Source organism: Amphiura filiformis, chromosome 12 (assembly GCF_039555335.1).
Source record: "Amphiura filiformis chromosome 12, Afil_fr2py, whole genome shotgun sequence".
Lineage (NCBI taxonomy): Eukaryota > Metazoa > Echinodermata > Ophiuroidea > Amphilepidida > Amphiuridae > Amphiura > Amphiura filiformis.
The window spans coordinates 16,054,751-16,069,707 of record NC_092639.1 but is presented as its reverse complement, the minus strand read 5'-3'; the positions used below and the strand labels follow the sequence as shown (position 1 = coordinate 16,069,707).

Genomic DNA, 14,957 nt, shown 5'->3' with positions numbered 1-14,957 from the left:
TTTTTTTAAATTAAAATATTGTTAGAAAATTAACAAATAAGCTCAGAATATCAGCTTTTTTTATTGTATACTTTTACAAAAAAATAAAATGAGTAATAATATTTGACCTTTGACCCAAACTTGACCGGGCCTTCTAAACTCGGATTCTGTGTACGGAACTCAACCCAAGAAATTGCTTATTTCTTCATAAACTGCCAATCAACTTTTGTAAGTGGTTGATATTATGTTTTTTAACATAAAATTCTTTACTAAATATCGTTTCATAACTTAAGCAGTTGCTAAAACATATCATTTTTTGCGCTATTTGTTTGTTGAATTTTTACGGAACTCCGAATTCGGAAGCCATGCATCATCATTGAATTGATCATGCACAGCAGTCAGTAGCACTAGAAGTAGAACTCTCTGCCCATAGTATCCGTTTTTATTTCTACTGGGGTCAGAGGCACTAACATTGAAAAATTTGTTGAGCATGCTTGAACGATCCAGTACAAAAAGTTTAAAGTAGCGAGATCAACACAATTTCGCCATGATCTAGTTACTCGTATAGAAAGTGAAACTTAAGGGGGCGCAACACTAAATAAGCGTCCCATAGGATAACGTGTGATTTTGGCCTACTTCGAGCGCCATTCCTGGCGTCCCTGCAATACTTGACAAAATAAATTTGGTATCAAATTAAAGCTCTGTTTCTGTAGATTCCAAAACTTTTGTCGGCATATATCGATGACCGTTGACTTTTTCCGCTATTTCGCGGTGCAAAAAATATGGCCTAAAAATATACTAAATTCACCACTCACATTTCAAAATCGGAAGTTGTCTTCATCCGCCACAGAGAATTGCTTTTGAGATAAAATGTCCGGTTTTTTCTGTGTTATCATTGAAGACACTTGTCGAATTCATATGAGCTGATATTGAGTGATTTAAAGTGAACATGTCGGTAGATATGGTCGCTACAATCTCATACTCACTATGGACTATATTAGCCGAATTTCGTTCTTACATAAAATGCGTAGTGATTTAGTGTTGCGCCCTTATAAGGATTTAAAAGTTGTCAAAATCCACATTTGTCACTTATTAATTAAATTAGAGACAATTTGTAGCTCAACGCCGAAAATTTCATGTCTCTCATGCGACATTTCGTTCAAGAGAAATGTTGTTTTAAAGATCAGTGCCGAAACGCGGAAAATCGCATATTTCGACTTTTCCTCCAATATGCGAGAGTTTGCACAAACTCACTAAAACTAGTGACAGACAACAATTTAAGCACGCCTTTGAACCAAGTTTAATTTCTTTTCTAGATTATCTGTCTTGCCATTTTGTTTTGGAAAGCACTTGTTAATGAGTGTGAAGTACAAACACCCCCCTGTTTCAGTAGTAACAATTATGGTCTTTTGCATAGGCCTACTGAATATGCAGCAAAACGGCTTCATGCAGATTAACAATGTCTATTAACTTTAAAACCCATTTTTGAGCCGTTTTGAAGATTTTTGGATACAATTTCTAGACTTTGCAGGCGCCTGCTCGGCCAATAAAGCATTTTTCTCAATAATAATTCATCAGGGTGAATTTTCGTAATCCTTGTTTATCATCATGATTGAAATAGAACACATTTCATGACGCGCATTTCTAATTTTACGCGAAGAATGTAAAAAGAACGCGTTCATAGCGACGGCCGTTACAAGGGGCGCAACACTAAATAAGCGTCCCATAGGATAACGTGTGATTTTGGCCTACTTCGAGCGCCATTCCTGGCGTCCCTGCAATACTTGACAAAATAAATTTGGTATCAAATTAAAGCTCTGTTTCTGTAGATTCCAAAACTTTTGTCGGCATATATCGATGACCGTTGACTTTTTCGCTATTTCATTGCAAAAAATATGGCCTAAAAATATACTAAATTCACCACTCACATTTCAAAATCGGAAGTTGTCTTCATCCGCCACAGAGAATTGCTTTTGAGATAAAATGTCCGGTTTTTTCTGCGTGTTATCATTGAAGACACTTGTCGAATTCATATGAGCTGATATTGAGTGATTTAAAGTGAACATGTCGGTAGATATGGTCGCTACAATCTCATACTCACTATGGACTATATTAGCCGAATTTCGTTCTTACATAAAATGCGTAGTGATTTAGTGTTGCGCCCCTTATAAGGATTTAAAAGTTGTCAAAATCCACATTTGTCACTTATTAATTAAATTAGAGACAATTTGTAGCTCAACGCCGAAAATTTCATGTCTCTGCGACATTTCGTTCAAGAGAAATGTTGTTTTAAAGATCAGTGCCGAACGCGGAAAATCGCATATTTCGACTTTTCCTCCAATATGCTGAGAGTTTGCACAAAACTCACTAAAACTAGTGACAGACAACAATTTAAGCAACGCCTTTGAACCAAGTTTAATTTCTTTTCTAGATTATCTGTCTTGCCATTTTGTTTTGGAAAGCACTTGTTAATGAGTGTGAAGTACAAACACCCCCCTGTTTCAGTAGTAACAATTATGGTCTTTTTGCATAGGCCTACTGAATATGCAGCAAAACGGCTTCATGCAGATTAACAATGTCTATTAACTTTAAAACCCATTTTGAGCCGTTTTGAAGATTTTTGGATACAATTTCTAGACTTTGCAGGCGCCTGCTCGGCCAATAAAGCATTTTTCTCAATAATAATTCATCAGGGTGAATTTTCGTAATCCTTGTTTATCATCATGATTGAAATAGAACACATTTCATGACGCGCGTTTCTTATTTTACGCGAAGAATGTAAAAAGAACGCGTTCATAGCGACGGCCGTTACAAGGGGGCGCAACACTAAATAAGCGTCCCATAGGATAACGTGTGATTTTGGCCTACTTCGAAAGCGCCATTCCTGGCGCCCCTGCAATACTTGACAAAATAAATTTAGTATCAAATTAAAGCTCTGTTTCTGTAGATTCCAAAACTTTTGTCGGCATATATCGATGACCGTTGACTTTTTCCGCTATTTCGCGGTGCAAAAAATATGGCCTAAAAATATACTAAATTCACCACTCACATTTCAAAATCGGAAGTTGTCTTCATCCGCCACAGAGAATTGCTTTTGAGATAAAATGTCCGGTTTTTTCTATGTTATCATTGAAGACACTTGTCGAATTCATATGAGCTGATATTGAGTGATTTAAAGTGAACATGTCGGTAGATATGGTCGCTACAATCTCATACTCACTATGGACTATATTAGCCGAATTTCGTTCTTACATAAAATGCGTAGTGATTTAGTGTTGCGCCCTTATAAGGATTTAAAAGTTGTCAAAATCCACATTTGTCACTTATTAATTAAATTAGAGACAATTTGTAGCTCAACACCGAACATTTCATGTCTCTGCGACATTTCGTTCAAGAGAAATGTTGTTTTAAAGATCAGTGCCGAAACGCGAAAAATCGCATATTTCGACTTTTCCTCCAATATGCGTAGAGTTTGCACAAAACTCACTAAAACTAGTGACAGACAACAATTTAAGCAACGCCTTTGAACCAAGTTTAATTTCTTTTCTAGATTATCTGTCTTGCCATTTTGTTTTGGAAAGCACTTGTTAATGAGTGTGAAGTACAAACACCCCCCCCCCCTGTTTCAGTAGTAACAATTATGGTCTTTTTTTTTTTTTTTACTGAATATGCAGCAAAACGGCTTCATGCAGATTAACAATGTCTATTAACTTTAAAACCCATTTTTGAGCCCTTGTGAAGATATCTGGATACAATTTCTAGACTTTGCAGGCGCCTGCTCGGCCAATAAAGCATTTTTCTCAATAATAATTCATCAGGGTGAATTTTCGTAATCCTTGTTTATCATCATGATTGAAATAGAACACATTTCATGACGCGCATTTCTAATTTTACGCGAAGAATGTAAAAAGAACGCGTTCATAGCGACGGTCCGTTACAAGGGGGGGCGCAACACTAAATAAGCGTCCCATAGGATAACGTGTGATTTTGGCCTACTTGAAGCGCCATTCCTGGCGTCCCTGCAATACTTGACAAAATAAATTTGGTATCAAATTAAAGCTCTGTTTCTGTAGATTCCAAAACTTTTGTCGGCATATATCGATGACCGTTGACTTTTTTCCGCTATTTCATGTGCAAAAAATATGGCCTAAAATATACTAAATTCACCACTCACATTTCAAAATCGGAAGTTGTCTTCATCCGCCACAGAGAATTGCTTTTGAGATAAAATGTCCGGTTTTTTCTGCGTGTTATCATTGAAGACACTTGTCGAATTCATATGAGCTGATATTGAGTGATTTAAAGTGAACATGTCGGTAGATATGGTCGCTACAATCTCATACTCACTATGGACTATATTAGCGAATTTCGTTCTTACATAAAATGCGAGTGATTTAGTGTTGCGCCTTATAAGGATTTAAAAGTTGTCAAAATCCACATTTGTCACTTATTAATTAAATTAGAGACAATTTGTAGCTCAACACCGAAAATTTCATGTCTCTGCGACATTTCGTTCAAGAGAAATGTTGTTTTAAAGATCAGTGCCGAACGCGGAAAATCGCATATTTCGACTTTTCCTCCAATATGCGAGAGTTTGCACAAAACTCATTACCACGAGTGACAGACAACAATTTAAGCACGCCTTTGAACCAAGTTTAATTTCTTTTCTAGATTATCTGTCTTGCCATTTTGTTTTGGAAAGCACTTGTTAATGAGTGTGAAGTACAAACACCCCCCTGTTTCAGTAGTAACAATTATGGTCTTTTTGCATAGGCCTACTGAATATGCAGCAAAACGGCTTCATGCAGATTAACAATGTCTATTAACTTTAAAACCCATTTTTGAGCCGTTTTGAAGATTTTTGGATACAATTTCTAGACTTTGCAGGCGCCTGCTCGGCCAATAAAGCATTTTTCTCAATAATAATTCATCAGGGTGAATTTTCGTAATCCTTGTTTATCATCATGATTGAAATAGAACACATTTCATGACGCGCATTTCTTATTTTACGCGAAGAATGTAAAAAGAACGCGTTCATAGCGACGGCCGTTACAAGGGGGGCGCAACACTAAATAAGCGTCCCATAGGATAACGTGTGATTTTGGCCTACTTCGAGCGCCATTCCTGGCGTCCCTGCAATACTTGACAAAATAAATTTGGTATCAAATTAAAGCTCTGTTTCTGTAGATTCCAAAACATTAGTCGGCATATATCGATGACCGTTGACTTTTTCCGCTATTTCATGGTGCAAAAAATATGGCCTAAAAATATACTAAATTCACCACTCACATTTCAAAATCGGAAGTTGTCTTCATCCGCCACAGAGAATTGCTTTTGAGATAAAATGTCCGGTTTTTTCTGCGTGTTATCATTGAAGACACTTGTCGAATTCATATGAGCTGATATTGAGTGATTTAAAGTGACCATGTCGGTAGATATGGTCGCTACAATCTCATACTCACTATGGACTATATTAGCGAATTTCGTTCTTACATAAAATGCGTGAGTGATTTAGTGTTGCGCCCCTTATAAGGATTTAAAAGTTGTCAAAATCCACATTTGTCACTTATTAATTAAATTAGAGACAATTTGTAGCTCAACACCGAAAATTTCATGTCTCTGCGACATTTCGTTCAAGAGAAATGTTGTTTTAAAGATCAGTGCAAACGCGAAAATCGTGATATTTCGACTTTTCCTCCAATATGCGAGAGTTTGCACAAAACTCACTAAAACTAGTGACAGACAACAATTTAAGCACGCCTTTGAACCAAGTTTAATTTCTTTTCTAAATTATCAGTCTTGCCATTTTGTTTTGGAAAGCACTTGTTAATGAGTGTGAAGTACAAACACCCCCCCCCCCTGTTTCAGTAGTAACAATTATGGTCTTTTTTCATAGGCCTACTGAATATGCAGCAAAACGGCTTCATGCAGATTAACAATGCCTATTAACTTTAAAACCCATTTTTGAGCCTCTTTGAAGATTTTTGGATACAATTTCTAGACTTTGCAGGCGCCTGCTCGCCAATAAAGCATTTTTCTCAATAATAATTCATCAGGGTGAATTTTCGTAATCCTTGTTTATCATCATGATTGAAATAGAACACATTTCATGACGCGCATTTCTAATTTTACGCGAAGAATGTAAAAAGAACGCGTTCATAGCGACGGCCGTTACAAGGGGGCGCAACACTAAATAAGCGCCCCATAGGATAACGTGTGATTTTGGCCTACTTCGAGCGCCATTCCTGGCGCCCCTGCAATACTTGACAAAATAAATTTGGTATCAAATTAAAGCTCTGTTTCTGTAGATTCCAAAACTTTTGTCGGCATATATCGATGACCGTTGACTTTTTCCGCTATTTCAAGCGTGCAAAAATATGGCCTAAAAATATACTAAATTCACCACTCACATTTCAAAATCGGAAGTTGTCTTCATCCGCCACAGAGAATTGCTTTTGAGATAAAATGTCCGGTTTTTCATGCGTGTTATCATTGAAGACACTTGTCGAATTCATATGAGCTGATATTGAGTGATTTAAAGTGAACATGTCGGTAGATATGGTCGCTACAATCTCATACTCACTATGGACTATATTAGCAATTTCGTTCTTACATAAAATGCGTAGTGATTTAGTGTTGCGCCCCCTTATAAGGATTTAAAAGTTGTCAAAATCCACATTTGTCACTTATTAATTAAATTAGAGACAATTTGTAGCTCAACGCCGAAAATTTCATGTCTCTGCGACATTTCGTTCAAGAGAAATGTTGTTTTAAAGATCAGTGCCGAAACGCGGAAAATCGCATATTTCGACTTTTCCTCCAATATGCTAGAGTTTGCACAAAACTCACTAAAACTAGTGACAGACAACAATTTAAGCACGCCTTTGAACCAAGTTTAATTTCTTTTCTAGATTATCTGTCTTGCCATTTTGTTTTGGAAAGCACTTGTTAATGAGTGTGAAGTACAAACACCCCCCCTGTTTCAGTAGTAACAATTATGGTCTTTTTGCATAGGCCTACTGAATATGCAGCAAAACGGCTTCATGCAGATTAACAATGTCTATTAACTTTAAAACCCATTTTTGAGCCGTTTTGAAGATTTTTGGATACAATTTCTAGACTTTGCAGGCGCCTGCTCGGCCAATAAAGCATTTTTCTCAATAATAATTCATCAGGGTGAATTTTCGTAATCCTTGTTTATGATCATGATTGAAATAGAACACATTTCATGACGCGCATTTCTTATTTTACGCGAAGAATGTAAAAAGAACGCGCTCATAGCGACGGCCGTTACAAGGGGGCGCAACACTAAATAAGCGTCCCATAGGATAACGTGTGATTTTGGCCTACTTCGAGCGCCATTCCTGGCGCCCCTGCAATACTTGACAAAATAAATTTGGTATCAAATTAAAGCTCTGTTTCTGTAGATTCCAAAACTTTTGTCGGCATATATCGATGACCGCTGACTTTTTCCGCTATTTCAAGGTGCAAAAATATGGCCTAAAATATACTAAATTCACCACTCACATTTCAAAATCGGAAGTTGTCTTCATCCGCCACAGAGAATTGCTTTTGAGATAAAATGTCCGGTTTTTCTGCGTGTTATCATTGAAGACACTTGTCGAATTCATATGAGCTGATATTGAGTGATTTAAAGTGAACATGTCGGTAGATATGGTCGCTACAATCTCATACTCACTATGGACTATATTAGCGAATTTCGTTCTTACATAAAATGTGAGTGATTTAGTGTTGCGCCCCTTATAAGGATTTAAAAGTTGTCAAAATCCACATTTGTCACTTATTAATTAAATTAGAGACAATTTGTAGCTCAACGCCAAAATTTCATGTCTCTGCGACATTTCGCTCAAGAGAAATGTTGTTTTAAAGATCAGTGCCGAACGCGGAAAATCGCATATTTCGACTTTTCCTCCAATATGCGAGAGTTTGCACAAAACTCACTAAAACTAGTGACAGACAACAATTTAAGCACTTCTTTGACCCATGTTTAATTTCTTTTCTAGATTATCTGTCTTGCCATTTTGTTTTGGAAAGCACTTGTTAATGAGTGTGAAGTACAAACACCCCCCCTGTTTCAGTAGTAACAATTATGGTCTTTTGCATAGGCCTACTGAATATGCAGCAAAACGGCTTCATGCAGATTAACAATGTCTATTAACTTTAAAACCCATTTTTGAGCATTTTTGAATATATTTGGATACAATTTCTAGAATTTGCAGTCGACTGCTCGGCTTATAAAGCATTTTTCGCAATAATAATTCATCAGGGTGAATTTTCGTAATCCTTGTTTATCATCATGATTGAAATAGAACACATTTCATGACGCCAGCATTTCTAATTTTACGCGAAGAATGTAAAAAGACCGCGTTCATAGCGACGGCCGTACAAGGGGGGCGCAACACTAAATAAGCGTCCCATAGGATAACGTGTGATTTTGGCCTACTTCGAGCGCCATTCCTGGCGTCCCTGCAATACTTGACAAAATAAATTTGGTATCAAATTAAAGCTCTGTTTCTGTAGATTCCAAAACTTTTGTCGGCATATATCGATGACCGCTGACTTTTATCGCTATATCGCCGCGCAAAAAATATGGCCTAAAAATATACTAAATTCACCACTCACATTTCAAAATCGGAAGTTGTCTTCATCCGCCACAGAGAATTGCTTTTGAGATAAAATGTCCGGTTTTTTCTGCGTGTTATCATTGAAGACACTTGTCGAATTCATATGAGCTGATATTGAGTGATTTAAAGTGAACATGTCGGGAGATATGGTCGCTACAATCTCATACTCACTATGGACTATATTAGCGAATTTCGTTCTTACATAAAATGCGTAGTGATTTAGTGTTGCGCCCTATAAGGATTTAAAAGTTGTCAAAATCCACATTTGTCACTTATTAATTAAATTAGAGACAATTTGTAGCTCAACGCCGAAAATTTCATGTCTCTGCGACATTTCGTTCAAGAGAAATGTTGTTTTAAAGATCAGTGCCGAAACGCGGAAACTCGCATATTTGGACTTTTCCTCCAATATGCTAGAGTTTGCACAAAACTCACTAAAACTAGTGACAGACAACAATTTAAGCAACGCCTTTTGAACCAAGTTTAATTTCTTTTCTAGATTATCTGTCTTGCCATTTTGTTTTGGAAAGCACTTGTTAATGAGTGTGAAGTACAAACACCCCCCCTGTTTCAGTAGTAACAATTATGGTCTTTTTGCATAGGCCTACTGAATATGCAGCAAAACGGCTTCATGCAGATTAACAATGTCTATTAACTTTAAAACCCATTTTTGAGCCGTTTTGAAGATTTTTGGATACAATTTCTAGACTTTGCAGGCGCCTGCTCGGCCAATAAAGCATTTTTCTCAATAATAATTCATCAGGGTGAATTTTCGTAATCCTTGTTTATCATCATGATTGAAATAGAACACATTTCATGACGCGCATTTCTAATTTTACGCGAAGAATGTAAAAAGAACGCGTTCATAATGACGGCCGTTACAAGGGGGCGCAACACTAAATAAGCGTCCCATAGGATAACGTGTGATTTTGGCCTACTTCGAAGCGCCATTCCTGGCGCCCCTGCAATACTTGACAAAATACATTTGGTATCAAATTAAAGCTCTGTTTCTGTAGATTCCAAAACATTTGTCGGCATATATCGATGACCGTTGACTTTTTCCGCTATTTCAAGGTGCAAAAAATATGGCCTAAAAATATACTAAATTCACCACTCACATTTCAAAATCGGAAGTTGTCTTCATCCGCCACAGAGAATTGCTTTTGAGATAAAATGTCCGGTTTTTTCTGCGTGTTATCATTGAAGACACTTGTCGAATTCATATGAGCTGATATTGAGTGATTTAAAGTGAACATGTCGGTAGATATGGTCGCTACAATCTCATACTCACTATGGACTATATTAGCCGAATTTCGTTCTTACATCAAATGCGTCGTGATTTAGTGTTGCGCTCACAAACACTGAAAGCGTGTGAAAAGTATAGGTATCCTAGGTGAATTCAAATTTGCCATCAAACTGCATCATTTTATATATCAAATTAAAGCCCTTGAGTAAACAAAGCCAAAACTGAAAACCTTTTTTTCATAGCACTTTCCGTAGCAAAGTTACATCTTGTCAAAGATTGACTTTCATCAAAAAAGATTCAGCTAGCAAAATTCCCAAAACGGCATTTCGGGGGTGTTTCTAGATCTTAGTCTCATGGCGATAGCAGCTTTTTTTAATGGAACTGCTATCAAAATCCCTCTGAAATTCCATGTGCGGGCCTGCGGGTGACTTATCACCATAAAAAATTATATATTTGGGTCAAGTGAAGTATAGAAAACATATTTATGTAGGTTTCTTTCTTCGGGCACAAGTTTTAAATTTCTATGTAAAAATGCATTGACATTGTCGGCGAATTTGGCTGACCAGCAAATGTGTTAACTAAGGTTTGCCTGGGTTACCTACCTTTTCGGAGAAGTACTTGCCATTAAAAGTATTTTTCGAGAGTCAAATTGAATACTTTGGTAAGAGGAATAATGTATCTTCCTAGCGACACACTTTTTTCCGCATAAAAACCAAGTTAAAGTCACAATAAAAATGTTGAAAATACGGCAGCCTTCGGCAACAAATTAACGACCCTTATAAAATGAAATTTTAGAGTTTTCTGAACAAGTTGGTAAGGTTTTTTTTAGCAAGAGTATTGTGCATTGACCCGCAAGGTGAATTTCCCAAAGATGGTGGATTGGCGCGGCGCATGGCTAAAATAAATTTATCTTGCGCTCTTTGACGTGACGACTTTTAACTTTCATTGAATTGTTTAGAGCTCTTTACAAAGTCTAACTAGGAACTAATAACATTTTTGCAGTGTAATGTGATGTGATATTTTTAAGTATTTTAATATTTATAAATTTTGACAAAAATTCAAAAACTGGTATTATAAATTGATTTTAATTGTCATTCATAACCTCATTAATAAACGCGATGTGTGCGATCCAATTACATTTAGTTATTTGTGACAACGCAAATCGAGGTCATTAATATCTCACAATTGACCGCAAAATGCGATTTGTTCCAATGTCGCACACAATTGACTGGCGTTATGCGTGTTGTTGTGCGTCGAACAAACTGCGCTATGAGCTGGCTGCCGTATTTGGAATACGCGCTACCATATTTGAACAGATTGTGATACGCACTTTTGTTATTGGTCGTCATGTTTTAGCCTGATCGATTTTTGGAAAGGGAAGATGTAAAAATCATCTATTTTTATAAACTTTTGAGCAAATTTTTGTGTTATTTTGTAGGGTGAAGAGATTAAAGTGACGAAGAGGAATGAGGTTAATAACTTTGCATCGGTAATATATATCAGGCATTGTGAAAAATCTAAACATTTTGCTTTGGACCTCGGAATATCCTCGGTTCCAAAGGCAAAATGTTTAGATTTTTCACAATGCCCTCCAAATAACCGATGCGCAGTTATTAACCTCTAAACAATGTCATTGATGTGAACACTTATTAATTATGCAGTATGATTGTAATTTAAATATCTAGATCTATCCCCTGCACAATTGACCCCAATTAATGATGTGAATGTGTAGGCCCTAAATTATATAATATCTCATTTCCAATATAAATATAGTAGGCCTACTTTAATGACAAAAAAAAAAATTAAAATTACAAAAAATATTACCGTAATAAATAAAATTACATTTACACCTACTAACTACTGGACGACCTCGAAGCTAAAGACCTTGAAATTATAGTTTAAAGGTAAGCTTGCTATGATCCTGTTAATATATATTCTGTTAATCATATATTAGTAAACACAAATTACACAGTCACATTTCAGATGCTGCAAATGTATTTTTTAAGTAGAAAAATCAAACACCGAACAAATCCAAATTCTCCAGACAGTTGTGTCGAATAGAGAAATACGTAAATTAGCATTTAACTCATTATAATAATATGTAGCGGTGGATCATTGCTGCGCTAGGGCGCAGAGAATCCACTGTTGGAGTTAGTGTGCTTGGATAAAAACCCAATAAATATTGTAATACGGTAATAATTTTAATAAGGCTGAATAAAAAGTAAAACATGTTTCTCGTCCCCTCCCGCTTCATTTTTTGAGGCCGCTTCAAATTTATTTTTATTTTTTAAAATTCAGTTATAACCTTTGAAGAAGTTGAGATGTTTCCTATAGCCTTGCTAATATGCAAGCTGCTGGATGGTTCTGTGATCACTAGAGGGGGCATACCTACCAGAACAATAAAATAAAAAGGGCCTCCTCCTTTTTCAAGCATTATTCTATACACTAATACGGGTGTTTATATGGGTATTTACACCTATTTTTGAATAACAAATAGAAAAGAAAAAGCCCCTCTTCCTCCTTTTTAAAAAAAACCTGGACGAGAAACACGTTTTAATTTTTACTCGGCCTAATACATTATTATGCATAGGCAATAGGCCTATAATAGTAATAAACTTTCCGTAGGCGCAGCAACTCCAATCAGCAGAGGCTATGCGCAGCAATGATCCACCCGCTATTGTAATTTAAGAAAGTGTGTCATGCTTCATCGAATCCGACTAGATTTTGAATGCAATGGTCTTTAACCTAGAATGAAGTTATCGGTGAGCAAATTCTTGGCTAGACTTCTCGAGCAAATTTTAAGCTGTAAATCGCGAATGATAAAGGCTTTGGAACTTTTTTTTTCTTTTAGGGAGCGCCCTTAATTCAAAATTGGCTTGACTTTGCAAAATGCTTCAAATTTTGTTCTTTCTAGATTTACTCTGCATCTGTTTTGTTTAAAAGTATGTGCTTAGAAATAAATGAAACAACTAACTTGGTTTTGATTTTGATTTTATTACTGTTTACTAATATATGCATTGAATGCAAGTAAAAGTAGTTCTATATGTAGCGGGAATTAACGCTTGAAATACAAAATTAATAAAAATGCCTTTTAGGTCTTCTAAAACACTTTTCATACATTGTACTACCTTTTTGTTTTAAAACTTGACACTGCTGATAATCATTAGAAGAATAAAGAGGAACTCAGCTATTGAGTTTGGTACAGACTACAGAAAAATCAAAACCAAAATTACACTCAGAATCTTTAAAAGAAAAAATGCATGTTCAAAATAATGAAAATTTTGGCATTTTACAATTCATTTCCATTAGCTTTTTTGGATAAACTTTGGGATAAATTGCGTACATGTATAATATTGTTAAATATTGCAGATTTCGAATTTTTTTTGGAAAAAATCTGATTTTAAAATGTGGTTATTTACAATGTACCGGTACCTCCAAAGTTGAGTACCGGTACTACTATGTTACATACTACATATAATTGTGTACAGTATATCGCCATTTTTAGCGATCAACCATGATCTTTTTTTAAAATTTAACACATAGGTATAAGAAACAAATAATACCGTAAGAGAAAAAAAATCAATTTAATCATTCGTAAAAAAAACCCAAAGCAAAACACAAGCGTTTTCTCTAAAAGAAAAAACAAATGCTACACTAACAATGAAAAGTGTTTAATTTAAAGGAGTATTTCGTGATCCTAGCATCCTCTTTTTATGACATTTTTCAGTACATATTCACGAAAAAACCATATTCCCAAAATTTCAGTTGATTCCGATTTTGCGTTTGCGAGTTATGCATGATAATGTGTATTACACAGCTCCATATACAATACGTTGTAATTTCGTTCTGGTGCACCAGAACGAAATTCAAATTTTATGATATCTTTGCTAAACGAATTAATCTGCAAGAAATATTTTGTACATAAACATTATGTAGCCAGAGTATTCCAGTGATATAAAATCTCAACTTTTTTTGAGAAAAGTGGGGGATGAGGCTGTGGATCACGAAATGCCCCTTTAAAACAGGCTCTGTTTCAAAACCTATACAACCATATCCGATGGAATTTGATAGGGACAAAATAATGCTGCCATTTTTGAACTGGAGGGGATACTTTAATTTTGTGATGTCTATGGTTGATACTGGTCGCTCTCAACATTTATAATTTTTCCCTTTTATTAGGTACACCAGTATCCAACCATTAGTGGTGAGCAATGTCTCTGTTTCCAAGCCAGACGTCGGCTTTCGGGGGTGGCAGCAGTGGACTCTTTGGAGGAGGTAATGTAGGTCAGACAACAACAGCAACTGGTTCACACAATCCCATGAGAGATGTGGAGGTAACGTCCCCACCAGATGATAGTATTAGCTCTTTGGAGTTTAGTCCAAGCTCTATACCAGCAACATTCCTCATTGGAGGGTCGTGGGACAATAATGTAAGTTAATGCTTCGTATGTGGCACACGATCTGGTCCATGGAGGCCAAAGGAGACGTTTTTGAAAATTGAGTTACCCCGGTACTATAATTGTTACCTTATACAAACATTAGGCTATCATCAGGGACAAGCGATTTGCGCGGAACTTTCTTTCCGCGCAATTTAGGGAATAGGGATACATGATTTGCACTGAAAAAAAAGTTCCGCGCAATTAGCTATTTTTTTCCGCGCAAATCGCCTGTTCCTGGCTATCATATAATACTGAAAACACCAAAGTTTTGTGATGTCCATTTTCTTATGTATTTTTGGGGGTTTTTTTACTCCATATTTTTGCCTTTATCTCAATTTCAAATTTGCCATCTTTGGTTTCCATTGACCAGATTGTGTCCCATATTGTAAGTGAATGCTTAATATTGAACCAAGTCATATGCTTGACTTGTTTTTAGGGGAAATGGTAATAATAAATCAGATAATGCATGTAAAGACCTGTATGAAACAATCCCACATGATTTCTAACTGCTTTCAGATATAATCCAACACCTGAATTGTTGGACTGGTACAATATGAGGTGTTACCTAATAATGAATAATAAAAAGCAACCTCATCTTTTTTTTTTTTTTTTTTTGAGGTGTCAGATTGGACACTAATGAGCCATTTT

The 14,957-nt window shown here is 36.1% G+C and overlaps 1 protein-coding gene across 1 annotated transcript in view; it reads left to right on the top strand.

Annotated features, from left to right (window-relative positions):
• Positions 1-113: 113 nt before the first annotated feature.
• Positions 114-14,957, top strand: part of LOC140165853 (mRNA export factor-like) — a 40,071-nt gene continuing 25,227 nt past the window's right edge. Inside the window, 2 exon segments of the mRNA XM_072189184.1 lie at positions 114-207; positions 14,050-14,300. Of these exon segments, the coding sequence (XP_072045285.1) occupies positions 14,082-14,300 (219 nt within the window). The 5' untranslated portion in view covers positions 114-207; positions 14,050-14,081.